The sequence below is a fragment of the Scyliorhinus canicula genome, chromosome 6 (assembly GCF_902713615.1).
Source record: "Scyliorhinus canicula chromosome 6, sScyCan1.1, whole genome shotgun sequence".
Taxonomy (NCBI): Eukaryota; Metazoa; Chordata; class Chondrichthyes; order Carcharhiniformes; family Scyliorhinidae; genus Scyliorhinus; species Scyliorhinus canicula.
In genome coordinates this window covers 191,619,564-191,640,058 of record NC_052151.1, presented here as the reverse complement: position 1 = coordinate 191,640,058, position 20,495 = coordinate 191,619,564, and the positions used below count along the sequence as shown (strand labels likewise).

Sequence of the window (20,495 nt, the reverse complement as noted above, 5' to 3'; positions counted from 1 at the left end):
CGTCTGTGATGCCATCAAGCTCTTTGGGTGTTGATAGCCAGCCAACAATCCTTAAAGGGGCTGTTGGAGACTCCCACCACAAAGCCAAATCTGAACAGATTTGTGCCCGCCTCCACACTGTGGGCACGATTCTCCGCAACCACGATGGGTGGGAGAATAGCGGGAGGTCCGCTCCCGCACCTCCCGCTATTCTCCCACCACCCTCCCTCCCCCCCCCAAAAATGGCGTGTCCGGTTTTCTGACATGCCGCTCGGAGAAACTCCGGCCCGGATGGGCCGACCACACCTGGTCGCTGCCGTCGTGAACATGGCGCGCCAGGTAAGTGTGGGGCCTGGGGGGGGGGGGGGGGGGGGGGGGGGGGGGAGAGAATCGGGGATAGAGCACCACGACCGTGCCCGGGAGGGGACTGGCCCGCGATCGGTGGCCACCGATCGTCGGGCCGGCGTCTCAAGGGGACGCACTCTTTCCCCTCCGCCGCCCCGCAAGATCAAGCCGCCACGTCTTGCGGGGCAGCTGAGGGGAAAGATGGCAACCGCACATGCGCGGGTTTGAGCTGTCCAACCCGCATATGCGCGGCTGACGTATTTAGGCTCCGCCGCGGTGTCATTCTTGGCGCGCCGGGCCTTAAAGCTAGGGACAAGGCCCGGCCGCCGAGTTTCCCGGTATGGCCCGCCTATCCCCCAGGTAGGGGAGTATAGGGGGCCGGGAGAGGCTTCCGGCGCCGTCGTGAACCTCCATGTTTCACGACGCTGTCGGGCCTTGCGGAGAATTCCGCCCTATGCTGTACCCTCTCCACCCCATCTACGCGAGTCCCCGGAAAACCCTTTCAGAACACCTTGAAATCCTTTTTGGGTCTGCTTCCATTATCCTTTGTCCCTCACCCTGTCTGTTATTTTGGGAGAAACCTGGAGATTTTCTCCACAGATAATGAATTGGATTGAAACAAAGTCGGATTTTGGTGGATGAATTGACCATTGCACTGTTCACACAAAGAACATAGAACATACGGTGCAGAAGGAGCCCATTCGGCCCATCGAGTCTGCAGCGACCAACTTAAGCCCTCACTTCGTCCCTATCCCCATAACCCAATAACCCCTTCCAACCTTTTTTTTGGTCACTAAGGGCAATTTAGCAATGCCCAATCCATCTAACCTGCACGTCTTTGGACTGTGGGAGGAAATCAGAGCTCCCGGAGGAAACCCACACGGGGAGACCGTGCAGACTCCGCACAGACAGTGACCCAGCGGGGAATTGAACCTGGGACCCTGGCGCTGTGAAGCCACAGTGCTATCCACTTGTGCTACCGTGCTGCCCTGAGAGATGAGGTCTTCTGCACGATGCATTGATTAAAAAAAAATGATGTACAACACAGGAGAAAATGAAATCCACCCAATCAGATCAATAAAACAATCTGCAATCCCCAAACTTTTATTGTAGTTTCATTTTTAACAGAACAATTTTTTTTTCAAAAAACAATGTTTTTCATAACAATATTTCCACATTGACAGGAACAGTTGTGGTCAGTGGAGCTGTCATTGCTCCAATAGAAAGAGGGCTCCAAACCTGAAAACAGTTTTGCCATTCACTATTCAGGCAGGGGCTATCACCAGAGGACTCTCTGCATGGGCGATACCACGATGCATGGACAACACATTTACTGATTCTATCCTCCAAATCTTGAAACTTCTAGTCTCTCATCTCCTGAAATACAAACAGAAAGTACTGAATATACTCGGCAGGTCTGGCAGCATGTGTGGAGAAAGAAACAGAATTAACCTTTCAGATCAAGAAACTTCCATCGGAATCTTAAGAGATGTGTTCCCCGTGAGCCCCACCCCCTGTTACACAAGACTGATCATGGAGTCACCCCAGATTTATCGATGTGTAATACTCCATTCCCTCATTGCACAATGGCACTTACTCTAGATCACTGTGAACAATGGCATATGTACATTCACAGATCAGTATCTGAAGGACATTCCTTCACAGGCTGCTTTCCCCTTTGAGAGAGAGCTGACTGGTGGTGATTTAACACAGTGTTCTTCAAACTTTTTTTCCGGGGACCCATTTTTCACCAACGGGGCAACATTCGGGACCCAACACGGCCGACCTTCACGACCCACGCCGGCCGATCTTCGCAACCCACGCCGGCCAACCTGAGCGACCCACCATTTTCTCTTACCGTATTTGCTGCTGATAAAAATGAAGGAAATGGCTTTGGGTCCCTTTGCCCCTCGTACACGCTCCTCCAATGGAACCTGTTCGATGAAGGTGAAGCCTTCCTATGTCGGAAAGTATGGAGTCTCCATCTGTCCAAAGTGCTGCATTTTTTTCCTGTAAAATGTTATCAAATAAAAAAAATAAAAATAAAATGAATAAAATAAATGAAAAAAATAAAAATTAAATGAATAAAATAAATGAATAAACCCCCCTCCCCCACAAAGGTGAAACAAAAAGCTGCGATCGTTTAAAAAATAGCGGCAGCACCGCGCATGTGCGCCGATGATGCGCAATGCGGACGGATTTTTTTACATGTTCGCGGCCATTTTAAAGGCTGCTTGCAGCCGGCGTTATTAAAAGCCAACTGCTGCGCGGGATTTGCGCAATCGGAATGCTGCGAAGGATGGCTCCGCGACCCTCCCGTCACCTGCCTGCGACCCACCCGCTGGTCGCGCCCCCGAGTTTAAAGAACACTGATTTAACCTGAGGATCACCACACCAAGCGAGGGGCTAGGTTGAGAAGACGGTGCCTTCATGGCGAACCTTAGCCAGTATGGGAATTAAACCCACGCAGTTGGCATCACTCTGCATCAGTTAACAGCCGTCTATTGGAGACTCCATTGAAGAATCTAAGTCCATTATCCAAACATACAGTCATATCGGGCGCCAATAGCAATTAACAGCCCCTGCTCAGCCACATTTCCAATCCGCCTCTCACCATCTTGATCACACCCATCCACCACTTCCCGATGCCCATTTCCAGCGACCACCTCCCCCCAAGTCCTACCTGAGGCCCCTGGTTGAAACCTATTGTGTACTTGGAGCAGCTAATGGTTAGTCCATTAGCACCACCATGAGGATTGGGAATCGCAAATTGTTCCTAGATGGCCTGGGCAAGACGCACTGGGTAAGATTTTAAGGATGGCAAGTGATCGGTGCTCGCTATTCCAGGAGTTGGTGTCTAATGCTCATTTGAGCATTGATTGGCAGTGGGCTGGACTTCCATTCCGCCCTTGGAAGGAAGTCCCACCTGTGAGGGTTGTCAGATTCGCCAACAACTCGTCAGCCCGGCCAGGCACAGCGCTAAAGTGGCCACAAGGGGAACTGCAATGCTCTGCCTGGGACTAAATCCCGGGACTGTTTAAAAAAGGAGTCCCAGGAGCGGGAGGGTAGGGTGCATCCTTGGGGGTTGGGGGGGGAGAGGGGAAGCGATCGTGGTATCTGTGGTTAGGCCGGGTGGGATGGTGTTTCTCCAACACTATTTGGGGGGGGGGGGGGGATGCAGCAATTCTGAGGGGGCCTTCAGAGTGATGTGACCCAACAGCCCCCAGCCCAAAATGGGAAAAAGTGAAAAGTGTAAACATCACTTTCCTGCCCTACTCACACCTACTCCTGCCAACTTAAAAATTGAAACTGGACAGGGGAAGGCCCTTAAGTGGCCCTGTCCCATCCATTCAATTTTCCACATCCCCCCTTGACACAGAACGTGCCTTGGGGAGAGTGTAAATTCTTCCCACTGTCTCTGAGGCTGGAATTCTGCCTCACAAATGGAAAAAAGGTGGATGTGTTTTTCTGGAATTCGATTGAGAGTTGTCACAGATGGCATTTGCACATCTCGTAAAAATATTGAGCTCCTTGCTCATTCACTGAAGGTCAGAAACTCCTCTGGTAGTGCTGGAGGAGAAGCTCGGGTTGGCAGCAGGGAATGATTTTAGATATCTTCAGGTGCGGGACTTTCTGCGCAGGCAGGTATCATCCTTCTCACTCCTGCCACTAAGAGGGATTCAAGATAGGGTAGTGTCTAGGGGACGGGTGGGAGAGGGGAGCGTCTCAGACATCTACAAAGAATTAATGGGGGCGGAGGAGACTCATATAGAAGAGCTGAAGCGTAAGTGGGATGAGGAACCGGGGGGGTGGGGGGGGGGGGGGGGGGGGGGGGGGTGAGATGGAAGACGGCCTATGGGCGGAGACGCTGAGCCGGGTCAACGCAACAGCTAAATGCGCAAGGCTCAGCTTGATCCAATTTAAGGTGTTGCACTGGGCACACATGACAGCGGCCTGGATGAGTAGATTTTTTTAGGGTGGAAGACAAGTGTGTCAGGTGTTCAGGTGGACCAGCGAACCATGTCCACATGTTCTGGGCATGCCCAAAAGTTAGGGGGTATTGGCAGGGGTTCGAGGATGTCATGTCCAGGGTATTGAAGACAAGGGTGGAAATGAGTCCAGGGGTAGCGATCTTTGGGGTGTTGGAAGACCTGGGTGTTCAGGAGGAGGGAGAGGCAGATGTTCTGGCCTTTTCCTGCTTGGTAGCCCAGCGATGGATATTACTGGCTTGGAGGGAGTCTAGGCCTCCGAAGCCAGAGGCCTGGTTAACCAACATGGCGAGCTTTCTCGGCCTGGAAAAGATCAAGTTCGCCTTGAGAAGATCGGTGTCAGGGTTCGCAACCATACATTGACTGCTTCGCGGGTAATTAATCATCAGCGAGGGGGGGTGGGGTGAAGGAGTGTTAGGGGAGTATAGAGTAAGGGGTTAAATAGGCGGGCCTTGGAGGGATGGATGTCGGCGGTTGCTTTTTGATTACTGTTCTTTGCATTGTTTTATTGGACTGCGGTTGTTTGTAATGCCAAAAATGCCTCATTAAAAATTGTTTGTTAAAAAATAAGAAATTCCACTAGTATGGGTCATGGCTGGTTATGGAGCTTTGTCTATTTAAAAACAATAAAAATGACCATTTTTACAGAGTAGTCCGATTGATGATATGTATTTCTTTTCTGCCCTGCCTCAGTATCCACGGATCTCATCAGGTCCCAATGCCTCCTCCACTTTAAGTGCAGACAGCCTATCCAATACTTCCTCTTTATCAACTTTAAACCCTTCAAGTGTCTGAACTACCTCCTCTTTCAACATGACCTGAGCAGCATCTTGGTCCTTGGTAAAGACAAGATGCAAAATATTAATTTAATATCTCAGCCATGCTCCTTCCCTCTATGAATAAATCCCCCAATCAACCCTACTCTTCCTTTTGCCACCTTTTGACTATTTATATGCCTAATTAATCACTGTGGATTTCTTACCTGATCAAGTGCTGGACATTACAGTTGCTAGTCATGTGCATATTCTCCTGGGCCCCCTCCTGCTCCTGACCCATTTACAAAGACTCTTCTGACTGATTATTTCTTTGGCAAAACGCAGAGCTTTAGATTCTCATGTCAGCTGACGCTATAAGCTCAAATATCACAGCTGAAGCTTTGTACTTCCTGTGCCACTTAAATTGTCAATTAAATTCAACAATCCCAGTTTGTACTGGGTTTAATGTCAATGGGTCAATGCATAAATTCTCAGGGTCTAAGACGGTCTTTCAACAAAATGTTTCCAGAATGCCTGTTTGTCTCTGTAAGGCTGCCTCTGAAATAATGGACACCTGCTGATTTGAACTAAAGTTTACTGGACTAACACCAGGGTTGCCTTGTGAGAAACGGCTGAAGACATCGGGCGCGATTCTCCGCCCCCCACGCCGGGTGGGAGAATAGTGGGAGGGCCTCCCAACATTTTTCACCCCCTCCCACTATTCTCCACCCCCCCCATGCCCGACCCACGCCACGAATCGCCGCTCGCCATTTTTTACGGCGAGCGGCGATTGTCCGAGGCCGATGGGCTGAGTGGCCAGGCCTTCGCGCCCGTTTCAACACGGCAGCAAACACACCTGCTTGCTGCCATCGTGAAACAGGCGCCAGATGCCCGTTTGGGGCATCTGGGGGCCCGATTGGCACGGCAGTACCACGGTCATGACAAGGGGGGCATAGGCCCGCGATCGGTGGGCACCGATCGCGGGCCGTGCGTCCGTAATGAACGCACTCTTTTCCCTCCGCCGCCCCGCAAGATCAAGCCGCCACGTCTTGCGGGGCGGCTGAGGGAAAAGACGGCAACTACGCATGCGCGGGTTGGCATTGTCCAACCTGCGCATGCGCGGCTGACGTCATAGGCCGCATCAGCCGGCGTGACGCTTGGCGTGTGGCCTTGATGGCCGTCGTCAAGGCCGCGCCGCCATGACGCACAGAGCCGCGCTCCTAGCCCCGCCCAGGGGGGAGAATCGGCCCCGGAAGTGGGCGTGAAGGCTGCCGTGGGTCACGGCCTGTCCCAATGCAGCCTTTACGATTCTCCGCATTTGCAGAGAATCTCGCCCATCAGCTTTGTATTCACTGGAGTTTAGAAGAGTAAGAGATGACTTGATAGAAATCATTAAGATCCTGAGGGGTATTGACAGCTTGGATGTGGAGATGTTTCCTCTTGTGGAAGATTCTAGAAATAAGGGTCACTCATTTAAGACAGAGATGAGGAGAAATGCTTTCTCTCAGAGGGTCGAGAGTCTCTGGAACTCTCTTCCTCAAAGGGCAGGGGAAGCAGAATCTTTGAATATTTTTAAGGCAGATCTGGATAGATTCTTGATTAACAAAGGGGTGAAAAGTCATTGGGGGTAGACAGGAATGTGGGGTTTAAGTTACAATCAGATCAGCCATGATCTTATTGAATGGCGGAGCAGGCTCTTAATTTGTGTGTTCATTTGAGATTAAGATTTTATTAGTGGATCAGGAATCACGGGGCAATTTTAAGATTTAATTCAAAGGGGAATTTCACCGTTTTATATCGGATTTCAGCAGATTAAATAGTCACTGGACATAAAATATTCTTCTGTATATTTGTTTTCTTTCTCTATTCCGAGAAGAGTAGAAGTGGGTGTGCCAATTACCTTAAATCTGTGTCCTCTCATTACTAACCCTTCTGAAACTGGAAACAATTACTTATCTCCTCCTGCTCCAGGTTCCATACCCTAACTGGGCAATGGAGACCGTGGCGTGCATCAGCAAGTGCATGCTTTGGCAATTACATTGTTAAGTTGATTGCCTTATTCAAGACGGGTGATGGTTATTGGCTCAACCGCCAAGAGAGTATAAGTGGACACAGCTGGAAGAGTTGGTGTGGGGGGGGAAGTGAAGTTGAATTTGCATTGCCAGTGGGCTGGCTGTTGAATAAACTTGCTGAAGGTAAAAGACAAGCTGCTGCATTATTCCTCCATCATATACTAACATTGGCATTAACATGGACTTTGAATGGATTAGTCCATGATTATGTTTGGCAAAATTGCCTTCTGCAGTATGGCTGACTGAGGAAACTCTCCTGCTCTTACTAACTGCCATTAGGATTACTAGATAATCCACCTGTTTCGGCAGGTTACAAATGGACATTCCATGGCCATGAAGTTCTCAAATGAGACTTGAGAGCTCCTAGCCCAGAGGCTGAGATCCTACCACCGCAGCACAAGGCCGCACATCCTTGTTGACGATATCAAAATCCTTTACAGTTGAAGGACGGGTGTCATTGTGACATGAAATGAAAAATGAAAATGAAAATCGCTTCAATGAAGTTACTGTGAAAAGCCCCTAGTCGCCACATTCCGGCGCCTGTCCAGGGAGGCTGGTATGGGAATCGGACCGTGCTGCTGGCCTGCTTGGTCTGCTTTAAAAGCCAGCGATTTAGCTGAGTGAGCTAAACCAGCCCCTCATCCCATCCCATCCCATCATCCTTCCTAGTTGACTGATAATATAAGTAGTCACAGTGGTTAGCACTGCTGCCTCATAGTGTCAGTGACCAGGATTGAATTCTGACCTCGGATCACTATCTCTGTGGAGTTTGTACGTTCACCCCGTGTCTGCGTGGGTTTCCCCTGGGCGCTCTGGTTTCCTCCCACAGTCCAAAGAGGTGCAGGTTGGGTGGATTGGCCATGCTAACATTGCCCCTTAGTGTCCAAAAACGTTAGGTGTGGTTACAGGGATAGGACAGAGGTTTGGGCTTAGGTAGGATGCTCTTACGGAGGATCGGTACAGACTCTATGGGCCAAATGGCCTCTTTCTGCACTCTTGGAATTCTGTTATACAATTCTCTATGATATTGAGCAGGTTAATATTCAAAGAACTTGAGTATTGAGGCTGCATTATTACGGGTCTGCCAAATTAGGCTCAAAATGTTGTCTGTGAGCTTGATTATAATTTGCCGCGAATCAAATTTATTTGTGGTTTCTTCTTAGTGGCCAGCATTCACAAGCTGCCTGCAGCATCTGTTCTGACCGATATCAACTTCCCCATGAAAGGACGGAAGGGAATGGTCGACTGGGCAAGAAACTCTGAAGACAAAATTATTATTCCAAAAAACATATTCATACCTGCGTCACCAGGTGAAACATTTATGGTTTATCTATGATTAGTGAAACAGTCTGAAAGGGTGCGCGGAGGCGAATTCCCACCGGCATCCTCTCGATTGTTTTCCGGTCTTTGTGTTATTTTGCCAGGATCCCTGTTGCCCATATTCTGACAAAAGGTACAGCAGGCGGGCAGAAATTCACCTCGCCCTCTAACATGTAATGGTCCCTGAAAATATATTTAAAAGGGGAATGGGTAACTGCTTGAAGGTGAAATATTTGCAGCACCTTTTGGTAGCACAGTGGTTAGCACTGCTGCCTCACAGCACCAGGGACCCAGGTTCAATTCTGGCCTCGGTTGACCGTGTGGAGTGTGTCTGCATGGGTTTCCTCAGGGTGCTCCGGTTTCCTCCCACAGTCTAAAGATGTGCAGGTTAGGTGGATTGGCCATGCTAAATTACCCTTAGTGTCCAAAATTGCCCTTAGTATTGGGTGGGGTTACTGGGTTATGGGGATAGGGTGGAGGTGTTGACCTTGGGTAGGGAGGTTACAAGAATAGGACGGGGGCTTGGGTCTCGGTGGGTTGCTCTTTCCAAGGGTCAGTGCAGACTTGATGGGCCGAATGGCTTCCTTATGCACCGTAGGAATTCTACGAAAGGAGTAGGGGAGTGGGTTTAATTGGATAGTTTGTGCAAAGAGCCAGCATGGGCTTGATGTGGGCTGGATGACCTTTTTGAGTTGTATGATTCTATGATTTTTTGTTTCAGAGTTGGATGATTCTGTTGTTTTTGTACTTGGCACGATATTCTACAAAAACTTGGGACTCATTTTACCCTCCCCAAGGTAAGACTCAGATTGTACCCTTTTGCCAGCCAGCTACTTACTTTCCCAAGCTTCCATTTTGTTGCTTCTCCTCCAGGCTTGGAAACCAGGTCAAAATGTTATCTGCTGTCTCTTTAATTGTAGCCGCTGCCGAAAACACTTTTTAAATGGATTCTGACGTAACCCTTTCACTGTGATCTTTAGAACGCTGGGACATTAAACTATGGCGCGTCGCAAAAGGCGAGCTGAGAGTTCTCCCGGCATTATTTTGTTAACAGCCCCAAGAAGCGAAAAGGATTCATTCGTTTGGCGGGATCTTGCTGTGCACGGTTTAGCTGACTGTTTGCCGACATCACAAAATGATGCAAAAATCAATAAGTTCACCTGCGCTGAGCGTTTTCAAATATTTCTCAGAGTTTTCATGAGGCACTGTACATTGCACGGTAGCATTGTGGATAGCACAATCGCTTCACAGCTCCAGGATCTCAGGTTCGATTCCGGTTTGGGCCACTGTCTGTGCGGAGTCTGCACATCCTCCCCGTGTGTGCGTGGGTTTCCTTTGGGTACTCCGGTTTCCTCCCACAGTCCAAAGATGTGCAGGTTAGGTGGATTGGCCATGCTAAATTACCCTTAGTGTCCAAAATTGCCCTTAGTGTTGGGTGGGGCTACTGGGTTATGGGGATAGGGTGGAGGTGTTGACCTTGGGTAGGATGCTCTTTCCAAAAGCTGGTGCAGACTCGATGGGCCGAATGGCCTCCTTCTGCACTGTAAATTCTATGTCTTATTGCAAGTCTGTCCTTTTACATGATGACCTATTTAATTTGTCGCTTGTACCAGCCGTTTATTTGAGATTTTGGCTTTCACAGTACTTTCCTTTCATTGTTTTTTGCTCCTGGACTAGCCATTGATTCATGACAGAACCCTCTCTGCAAAACACTGGAATGATCTGCAGAAAATACTACAACACTGAGCAGTCTTACATAGCCTGAAGCCAGTGTATGAGAGTTAAATTGCCCTCAAATAACAATAGAGATGCTTGGCTTAATGCAAATTGTTCTTGCCAACTGTGGGACACTTCCCCCTAAATAATATTTACAGAACCTTCCACGTCAGTATATTTTAGTGAGATCCTCTTTTTATTCGATATTGTTATTATGTTAAGGTAGGGGCTCTAATTACCACAATTTATATTGGTAAGAACACTAAAAATGTTATTCATTCACAGGATGTGGGAATCACTGGCTAGGCCAGCATTTATTACCCATTCCTAAATGCCCTTGAAGGTGGTGGTGAAGCGCTTTGTTGAACTGCTGGAGCCCAAATAACTATATGCTTTATTAACTTCTCTCACCACCTGCCCTGGCACTTTCAGTGGTCAATGCACCCAGGTCCGTCTGTTCCTGCGCCCCTTGAAGAACTTTACCCCTTATTTTATATTGTGTCTCCATATTCGTCCTACCAAAATGCATCATCTTGAAGTTCTACATTGCCCTCTTCAGAGATTACAACACACTTCCACGTTTTGTAAGATCTTCCGCAGGTGGCATTGACGGTGTGACTCCTGTGCTTTGAGGTGCTTCCTCTGCGTTGTCCATGTTTCAGCCCCATTCAGTAAGGAAGGGATCACGACCGCTTGGTAGACCATGGGCGAAATTCTCCCAACGGGAGACAAAGTGCCGACGCCGGAGTGAAACCCGGAGAGTTTCACTCCGGCATCGGAGGCCGCTCCTCGCCCCCTATTCTCCTCCCCCCCCCCCCCCCCCCCCACCTCCCCCGGGGGGCTACGAGTGGTGGCGCGTCAATCTCGTGCGCCGGGCCTTGACGCTTGCGTCAAAGCGGCAAGGCCTGAATGACGCGGTCGGCGGCGCCTATATGACGTCACCGCGCATGCGCGGAAGCCGTCATCCCCTCCGCTGCCCCGAAAGACATGGCGGATTGATCTTGCGGGGTGGCGGAGGGAAAAGAGTGCGTCTGTCAGAGACGCCGGCCCATCGATCGGTGGGCACCGATCTCAGGCCAGACCCCTCCTGAGCACGCCCCTGGTGCTCGGTCCTACCTCCGCCCCCCACAGGCCCCACACGCAGCGGTCGCGCGATGTTCACGCCGGCAGCGACCAGGTGTGGTTGGCGCCAGCGTGAACCGGTCGGATTCGGCAGGCCGCTCGGCCCATCCAGGCCGGAGAATCGCAGGTCGCCGTTAGAAACGGCGAGCGGCGATTCTCCGAGCGGCCTGTCGCAAAATGCGACACGCCGTTTTGGGGCAGGTAGGAGAATCGCGTGGGGGTGCCAGGGCGGCGTGGCGTGATTCGCCCGGCACTCCCGCGATTCTCCCACCCAGCGTGGGGTTGGAAAATCACGTCCCATGAATTTGGTTTTAGGTTTGGCGTCGCAATCTTCAAAAACTCACTTCCTCAGCTTGCCAAAGGTGGCACCAGCAGATTTCAGCCGATGTTGGATTTCTTCGTCAATGTCAGCCTTCTGTGAAAGATCACCCCAAGGTGCTGGAAGTGCTGCACAATTTCCAGGGGATTAAGTATGTTTTTTCCTCTTGGTGGTTCTGTCACCACCAGCCCAGTCCCACTTTGGCTGTTATGTCCTTCAGGACTCAGCCAGCTTGGTCACTTAGTGAGCTACTTGGTGATGGATATTGCCATCATGATTCCTAATCATTGGGGCTGGGGCGTTGATGCACTGATACAGAGGCATACTAGAAAATGTGACTTAAACTCAACATTTATGCCACATAGATGCCAATGACCATCTCCCCATGACATTCAATCGTATCCCTCACTTTCAACATTCTGGGGGTTACCATTGACCAAAACTGAACTGAACTAGCCATAAAAATATTGTGGCTACAAGAGCAGGTCAGAGGCTGGGAATTCTGCAGTGAGTAATGCACCTATTGACTCTCTAAGTCCTGCCCACCATCTACAAGGCACAAGTCCTGAGTGTGATGGAATAATGTCCACTTGTCTGGATGAGTACAGTTCTAAAACTCAGGAATCTCAACACCATTCAGGCATGTTCATTGTCATCTATCTACTGCCTTAAACATTCACTCCAGACCGCTGACACAGGTTGGCAGCAATATGTACCATTTATAAGCTACATACTGAATCTTGTTCTGCTATTGATGTCACTATTTTAATGGTAAGAAGTCATACAACACCAGGTTAAAGTCCAACAGGTTTGTTTCAAATTACTAGCTTTCGGAGCACTGCTCCTTCCTCAGGTGAATGATGAGGTAGGTTCCAGAAACATATATATAGACAGTCAAAAACTTTGAATGCGAGCATTTGCAGGTAATTAAGTCTTTACAGACAGATCCAGAGAGAGGGGTAACCCCAGGTTAAAGAGGTGTGAATTGTCTCAAGCCAGGACAGTTGGTAGGATTTCGCAAGCCAAGGCCAGATGATGGGGGGTGAATGTAATGCGACATGAATCCAAGGTCCCGGTTCAGGGCCACATTATGACTATTTTAATGAGTGACACCACACAGTGCTTGATAGGCCACAATCCTGTCTTCACATTGACGGTGTTGTCCAATGTGTTTGTGTAACATTACCATTGTGCTAAACAGGATCAATTCAGTGATGTGTTAGGTAAGCTGGGTCTGCGAGGACTGCGTTTACCGCAGTAGTGAGAGACAGGCTTCCAACACTTGAAGAAATGCAACTCGATTTTATTGAACTCTTAACTATCATACATACTTTAACTGTGGGTTTACACTATGCTGACTTGGCTAGAGACCTGAGGCTAACCTGACCAGACTATGTTACTACCACATGGTGTATGTTCTAGTTGCTGCTCACGAGCTCTGACTGTCTCAGAGGCTGGATCCCAAGAGAGCGGGAAAACTGGTGCCCTCTGGCTTTATAGTGGCCGTGTCCTGTCTGGTGATTGGCCGCTGTGTTCTGTGTGTTCACTGGTCATCCTGAGTGTCAATCACTGCCTGTCTGTGCACCATCACATACCTGCATGTATATTATGACATTCACAAAAGCTCTGGCAGCACAACACTGGGCACCCATGAGGCGCTGTGGGTCACCAGCAACAGAAGAACTGTATTCAACCATTGTTTGTGAACTCATACTCCAGCATCTCCCTCACTCTATCATTACCATCGAACCAGGCAAATAACCCTGATTCAACGAGATGTTCAGAACACAATGCTAGGTGCGTGCCTAAAAATGACATGCCAATCCGGTGAGGCTGCAACTCATGAGTGTAGGTATACTAAAGAGCAAAAGCAACATGTTATAAACATGAGGGAGACACTCAGGACGGAGCTCCACACAATGATGAAGGAGATGCTGGCGGGGACAATGGACAAAATGCAGCAATCCATCGATGGACTGGAAAGGAAGGTGGAGGCGCAGGAGAAAACGATTCAGGAGTTGGAGAAGGCCACCTCGGACCAGAGCGACAGGATGGTAACTCAGGAAACCGAGGCGAAAAGGCTGGTAACGACCCAGGGGAACCTAAGAGGGAAAGTGGAGGCCCAGGAAAATAGATCCAGATAGCAGAATGTTAAAATAGTGGGTCTGCCAGAGGGGATGGAGGGCAGAGACCCAACAGGCTACGTCACCCAAATGATGGGCAAGCTAGTGGGAAGGGAGAAATTTCCAAACCCCCCAGAAATCGAGAGGGCGCACAGGTCGCTTCAACCCAGGCCCAAAGCCGGGGAGCAGCCCAGAGCGATTATCGTGAAGCTGCACAGGTTCCAAGACAGGGAAAAAAGACGAAATTGTGCACGTGGGAAGGGAAGACCATAAGAGTGTACCAGGACATTGGGGCGGACCTGGCCAAAAGAAGGGCTGCATTCAACAGGGCCAAATCAGCACTCGACAAAAGTGATGTGAAATTTGGGATGTTATTCCCAGCCAAACTCTGGGTAACATTTGAGGGGAAGGAGATGTATTCTAACACCCCAGCGACGGCTGAGGAGTTTGTTAGACCAAACAAATTGGGGGAGGGACAGCCGCAACGGCCATCATGAAAGCGATGGGGATGGAAAAGAAAGGAAGAATCAGAACAAAGAGCGGAGGGCAGACCACAAACAGAGACAATAAGATCATGAACTGTGTGCACGTGTTTGGTGTACTGAGTGGGACTGTGCTGACTCGTTCCCGGGCTCGATCCATCTCTCAATGCAATGGGGGCAGGGGAGGAACGGAGCAAGGTAAATGAGGGTGAGAAAGACGGACAGCAGGGCGAGCCAAGGGCTAGCAAAACGAAGGTAAAACAGGTCCAGAGCAGGGCAAGGACTGGGAGGGGGGCCATCACGCTAGCGAGGAGGGCCAACACGGGAGGGAAGGAAGAAAGGAGGGCCGCAGCACGCCTCTCGGGGAGAGGGAGCGCCTGGCACGGGGGGGGGGGGGGGGGGGGGGGACACGGCAGAAGGGGGGTAAGAACATGAGTGGGGGGCAACAGAAGGACAGGGACGATGGGGGGGAGAGGAGTCGGGGGGAGAGAGCAGATCAAAAGAGAAGCAAAGGGAAGGGTGAGGCAAATAAGCAGCACGAACACAGGCTTTGGCGGGCATGGAGCAGGCCGAGGAACCAAGATGGCGCCACAAACAGCCACTCGGGAGAGCTTCAGGGCGAAGGGAGAGCCTGGAGTACACATAGCTGGCGGCCATGTTGGGTGCCCCCTGGACAAAGAGAAACGCCGGAGCGCTGGGGCCCGACCTCATGGTGAGAGCAGCGACCGTGGCCATTTGGGACGGCCCCCTAACAAAGTGCGGGGAGTGCAGGGACGCGTCCACCAGGTAAGTATGGGTGATCCTGCAGGACCGGGGGGGTCGAAAACCCTCCACCAGGATTGTTACCTGGAATGTAAGGGGACTCCATGGCCCAGGAAAAAGATCCAGAGTCTTCGCCCACCTAAGAACCCTAAAAGCAGACATAATCTACCTACAAGAGAGGCACCTGAGGGAGAAGGACCGGCTGCTGGTAAGAAAGGGCTGGGTGGGACAGACATACCACGCTATGGGACAAGGGCTAGGGGGATAGCAATATTACTTAAGAAGAGGATGAGGTTTACAGAAACCAAGACAGTCACGGACCCAGGGGACGGTAAGTCATGGACAGCGATATCCTGGAAGGGGCACTGGTCATACTGGTAAATGTGTACACTCCCAACTGGGGAGACACAGAATTCATAAAGAAGACCATGGCAGAAATCCCGACCTTGACACACACCGACTGATCATGGGGGGCGATTTCAACTGTGTACAGGATCCACTGACCGACCGATCAAACCCCAGAGCGGGGAAAAGACTGGCATGGCTCGGGAACTAGGAGCATTTATGGAGCAGATGGGGGGCGGTGAACCCATGGAGGTTCCAGCACCCAGGAGAGAAGGAATTTTCATACTTCTCACAAGTACCGAAGGTACGTACCCGTATCGACTTCTTTGCACTGGGGAAATCGGTGCTTCCAGGGATCACGGGAACAGAGTACTCCGTGATCATTATCTCTGACCATGTTCCACATTATATGGATGTGAGGTTGGAGACGGGCCGGTATCAGCGCCCCATGTGGAGGCTGGACACGGACCTCCTGGCCAACAAGGCCTTCTGTCAAAAAACATGTGGGCCACAGGCGGCTACGTTAGTAACAACCAAAACGGGGAGGTCTCACCCTCCATGTTCTGGGAGGCACTGAAGGCTGTGATTCGAGGAGAGATCAAAGCCTACAAGGCAAGCAGAGATAGGGAAGAGAGGGTGGCCAGGCAACAGCTAGTGGACTCCATTCTGGAAGTCGATAGAAAATACTCTGAGGCCCCGACTGTAGGGCTGCTGGCGGTGAGGAAAAAGCTGCAAATTAACTTTAACCTGTTATCCACTAGAAAAGCAGTGTACCAACTCCGCCAGACACGGGGGATCTTCTACAAACACTGAAACTAGGCTGGCCGCATATTGGCTCACCAGCTGAGAAAGCAGGCAGCCACCAGGGAAATAGCCCAGGTAAAGGATAGCAGAGGCAGACTGGTAACAGAACCAAAGGAGGTCAATCGGGCATTGTGCAGCCCACAATTTCACTGATACCCAAAAAAAGATAAAGACCTGACGGAATATGGATCATACAGACCCATTTCACTGCTAAACGTGGATGTGAAAATACTCACAAAGGTCCTGGTGCCACCACCCCCCCCCCCCCCCCACCCCTCCCTGTCCCGGGGAGAGAACACAAGGTGATCATCTCCCTGGACGCAGAAAAGACCTTCGACAGAGTCGAATGGAAATACCTCCTTGAGGTACTGGAACTGTTTGAGTTAGGAGCGGGATTCACCACCTGGATGAGGCTCCTGTACAACACTCACAAAGCGAGTGTCTGAACTAGCACCACCAGCTCTGAATATTCCCAGCTGCATAGAGGAACAATCAAGGGCTGCCCCCTGTCCCCACTATTGTTCGTGCAGCGATCGAATCACTGGTAATAGCCCTGCGGGACACGAAAAGCTGGACGGGAACCCAGAGATAAGACAGAGAGAACAGAGTCTCACTCTATGTAGATGACCTGCTCCTCTATGTTTCGAAGCCACAGGAGGAACTGAAGGCAATACTACAAATACTGAAAGAGTTTGGAACCTTCTCGGGCTACAAACTTAACCTGGGCAAAAGCGAGGCATTCCCACTGAACCCAAACGGGGGAGGGAGAAAGCTGGAGGGGCTCCCATTCAAAACGGCCCAGAACAGATTCCATCAGCTGGGGATCCAGATAGCCAGAGACTGGACACAGATCCACAAGTGGAACCGACAATCCTGGTGGAGGAAGTAGGAAGAGAAAAGGTGGGGGCTCACTCCCACTCTGCCTGGTGGAGAAAGTGCAGACGATCAAGATGAGCGTACTGCCAAGGTTCCTCTTCCTGTGTAGATCCATTCCGATCTTCATCACCAAGGCCTTTTTCCAAAACGTAGACAGTCTAATCATGGCGTTTGTGTGGGGGGTAAGAACCCAAGAATTCCCAAACAGACATTGCAAAGAAGGAAAATCAAAGGGGGCTTGGCCTTACCAAACCTACAATACCACCACTGGGCAGCAACGGCAGAAAGAGTGAGGGGATGGGTACAAGAACCCGACACAGATTGGGTACAAATGGAAGAGGCATCCTATAAAGGAACGACCCTCCGGGCCCTGGCCACAGCAGCACTCCCATCCTCCTCAACAAGATACACAACGAGCCCAGTGGTAGCGGCCACGCTGAGAACGTGGACCCAGCTGAGACAGCACTTCGGGATAACCAAAATGTCCCCCATGGCTCCCATATGCGGCAATCACAGATTCCCCCCCGTCACGTTGGATACCACCTTCAAAAGATGGAGGTGGGATGGGGGCACACTGACGATCAGGGACCTCTACGTAGGGCACAGACTGGCGACATGAGACAAACTGACGAGGAAGTGGAAACTAGCAAAAGGACAGGAAATGAGACACCTCCAAATAAAACACTTCCTCCGTGTGGTGGTATGGATATGAGCACTGCCATTGGTGCAGAGCACTGGCTTCCCATTGGCTCTGGTTGGTCATGTGCCTCTCACCCGATTGGTTGGGACTAGTCATGTGACTGCTCTCCAATTGGTCGGGAGGCAAGTAGGCCCCGCCTCCGAGGCGGGTATAAGTACCCAGAGTTCTCAGCGGTCGGCCTTTCTCTGTAGTCGACCACCGGGCTAACAACTAGCTGATTAAAGCCACAGTTCGGATCCTAATTGTGTCTTAAGTCGAATTGATGGGACATCAATTTAATCAGCTAGAATTTTGGAATGGAGCTACGCATCAAGCCTGACTGCCTCCGCACCAGCCCGCATGCTTCAAATGCCTCTGCAATCTTTAAACACTGGCAGGCGTGTTTTAACAGTTACCTGATGCATGCAGCCGGCAAGCCCACCAAGGAGCAGAAACTCCACATCCTCCACTCATGTGTGGGCACATCGGTCTACGCAATGATCGAAGACGAAGGCGACTTTGATGCGGCCATGGAGATTCTCAAAGGACACTTTCTCCGGCCGGTCAACGAAGTATACGCACGGCACCTCCTGACGACTAGACAGCAGTTCCCTGGTGAGTCCTTCGACGAGTTTTACCAGGCCCTCGCAGCTCTAGGGAGAACGTGCGCATGTCTCCAAGTTTCGTCGACTGAGCACATGGAACTTTTAATCAGAGACGCTTACGTTGCTGGCATGCAGTCCCCTTCTCTCCGCCAACGATTGCTGGAGAAGAACACCCTCAGCCTAGCTGAGGCACGGACTCTTGCAACCTCCCTGGAGGTTGCTGACCTGAACGCCCGCGCATACGCCCCCGGCCGCACAGTAACCCCCTGGACTTTATGGCACGCGCCACCCCCGTCCTCCGTGGACCCCGACCCCCCCCAAGCCTGTGCCGCGGGTCGCTCCGACACCCCCCAAGCCTGCGCCGCGGGTCACTCTGACAAACTAGCGGGGCCCCGTTGCTATTTCTGTGGCCTCTCAAAGCACCCCCCCCCCGCGCTGCCCGGCCCGCTCCGCTCTGTGTAAGAGCTGCGGGAAGAAGGGCCACTACCCGGTGTTCCACGCAGCGACCGCGGATCGCCCCCCCCCCCCCGGGCACCCCCAGGGCCCCGCGGCACGCACCGACCTCTCCGGCCCGCCTCCCGGCCCCCGCAACGGCCCCACGGTCCTCCCGACCCTCGCTCCCAGCAGCCCCGACCGGCCCGCAGACGCCGCTGACACTGCCCCCAGCCGCCATAAGGCTCCCAGGCGCGCCGCCATCTTGGGTCCCGGACGCCATGTGCGGGCCGTGGGTGCCGCCATCTTGGGGCCCCAGCTCCACGTGCGGGACCTGGGCGCCGCCATCTTGGGCGCCGCCATCTTGGGACCTCGACTCCATGTGCGGGTCCTGGGCGCCGCCATCTTGGGCCAATACGGAAGGCCCTGAAAGCGATTACTCTGCCAATGAGGATGATCTAGAACTCTCACCACGACTGGCTTCCATCAAACTCGACCAGTCGCGACCACGCACGCTCGACAAGACTACGACAATGGTTCAGCTCAACGGACACAAAACGAGGTGCCTGCTGGACTCCGGGAGCAATGACACGGTAAGGCGCTGCGTGCTCCCGACCCATCCAGTTAAACATAAAATTGAATTGGCCTCGGGTTCGCACTCCGTCCAAATCACCGGGTGCTGCATAGCGGACCTCACAGTCCAGGGGAGGGTTTTCAAAAATTTCAAACTCCTCATTCTCCCCCGTCTATGCGCTCCGGCACTCTTGGGCCTGGATTTCCAGTGCAACCTGCAGAGCTTGACCTTTCAATTCGGCGGCCCTATTCCTCCTCTTAATGTTTGCAGCCTCGCGTCCCTCAAAGTGGACTCCCCTACCTTGTTTGCTAATCTCACCCCAGATTGTAAACCTGTCGCCACTCGGAGCAGACGATACAGTGCCCAGGACCGGACCTTCATCGGGTCCGAAGTCCAGAGGCTCCTTAAGGAAGGAGTTATCGAGGCCAGCAACAGTCCCTGGCGAGCCCAAGTGCTGGTAGTTCGGACTGGGGAGAAAAACCGGATGGTCATCGATCAACAGATTTACGCAGCTGGACGCGTATCCTCTCCCCCGTATTTCCGACCTGGTTAACAGGATTGCGAAGTACAAAGTCTTCTCCACGGTGGACCTTAAGTCCGCCTACCACCAGCTCCCCATCCGCGCGAGTGACCGAAAGTACACCGCGTTTGAGGCAGATGGGCGCCTCTACCACTTCCTCAGGGTTCCATTCGGTGTCACAAATGGAGTCTCGGTCTTCCAACGGGAGATGGACCTTATGGTCGACAAGCACGGTTTACGGGCCACCTTCCCGTATCTCAATAACGTCACCATCTGCGGCCACGACCAGCAGGACCACGACATCAACCTCCAAAAATTCCTCCGAACCGCAAAACTCCTTAATTTAACATACAATAACGATAAGTGAGTGTTTAGCACCGACCGTCTAGCCATCCTTTGATACATAGTGCGTAACAGAGTGATAGGCCCCGATCCCGAACGCATGCACCCCCTGATGGAACTCCCTCTCCCCAACTCCCTCAAATCCCTCAAACGCTGTCTGGGCTTCTTCTCATACTACGCCCAGTGGGTCCCCAACTACGCCGACAAAGCCCGCCCCCTCATCCAGCCCACCTCCTTTCCCCTGTCGACGGAGGCCCGCCAGGCCTTTAGCCGCATCAAAGCGGATATCGCAAAGGCCACGATGCATGGTATCGACGAGTCCCTCCCATTCCAG

General features: G+C 51.6%; 1 protein-coding gene across 15 annotated transcripts in view; it reads left to right on the top strand.

Moving 5' to 3' along the window:
• The window catches only part of adgrb3 (adhesion G protein-coupled receptor B3), a 920,539-nt gene that overhangs the window by 518,500 nt on the left and 381,544 nt on the right, over positions 1 to 20,495 (top strand). For all 15 annotated transcript variants that reach the window (XM_038800688.1, XM_038800695.1, XM_038800692.1 and 12 more), the window contains 2 exons: positions 8,304 to 8,450; positions 9,182 to 9,257. In XM_038800688.1, coding sequence (XP_038656616.1) covers positions 8,304 to 8,450; positions 9,182 to 9,257 — 223 coding nt within the window. The remainder of the gene's footprint in view (positions 1 to 8,303; positions 8,451 to 9,181; positions 9,258 to 20,495) is intronic.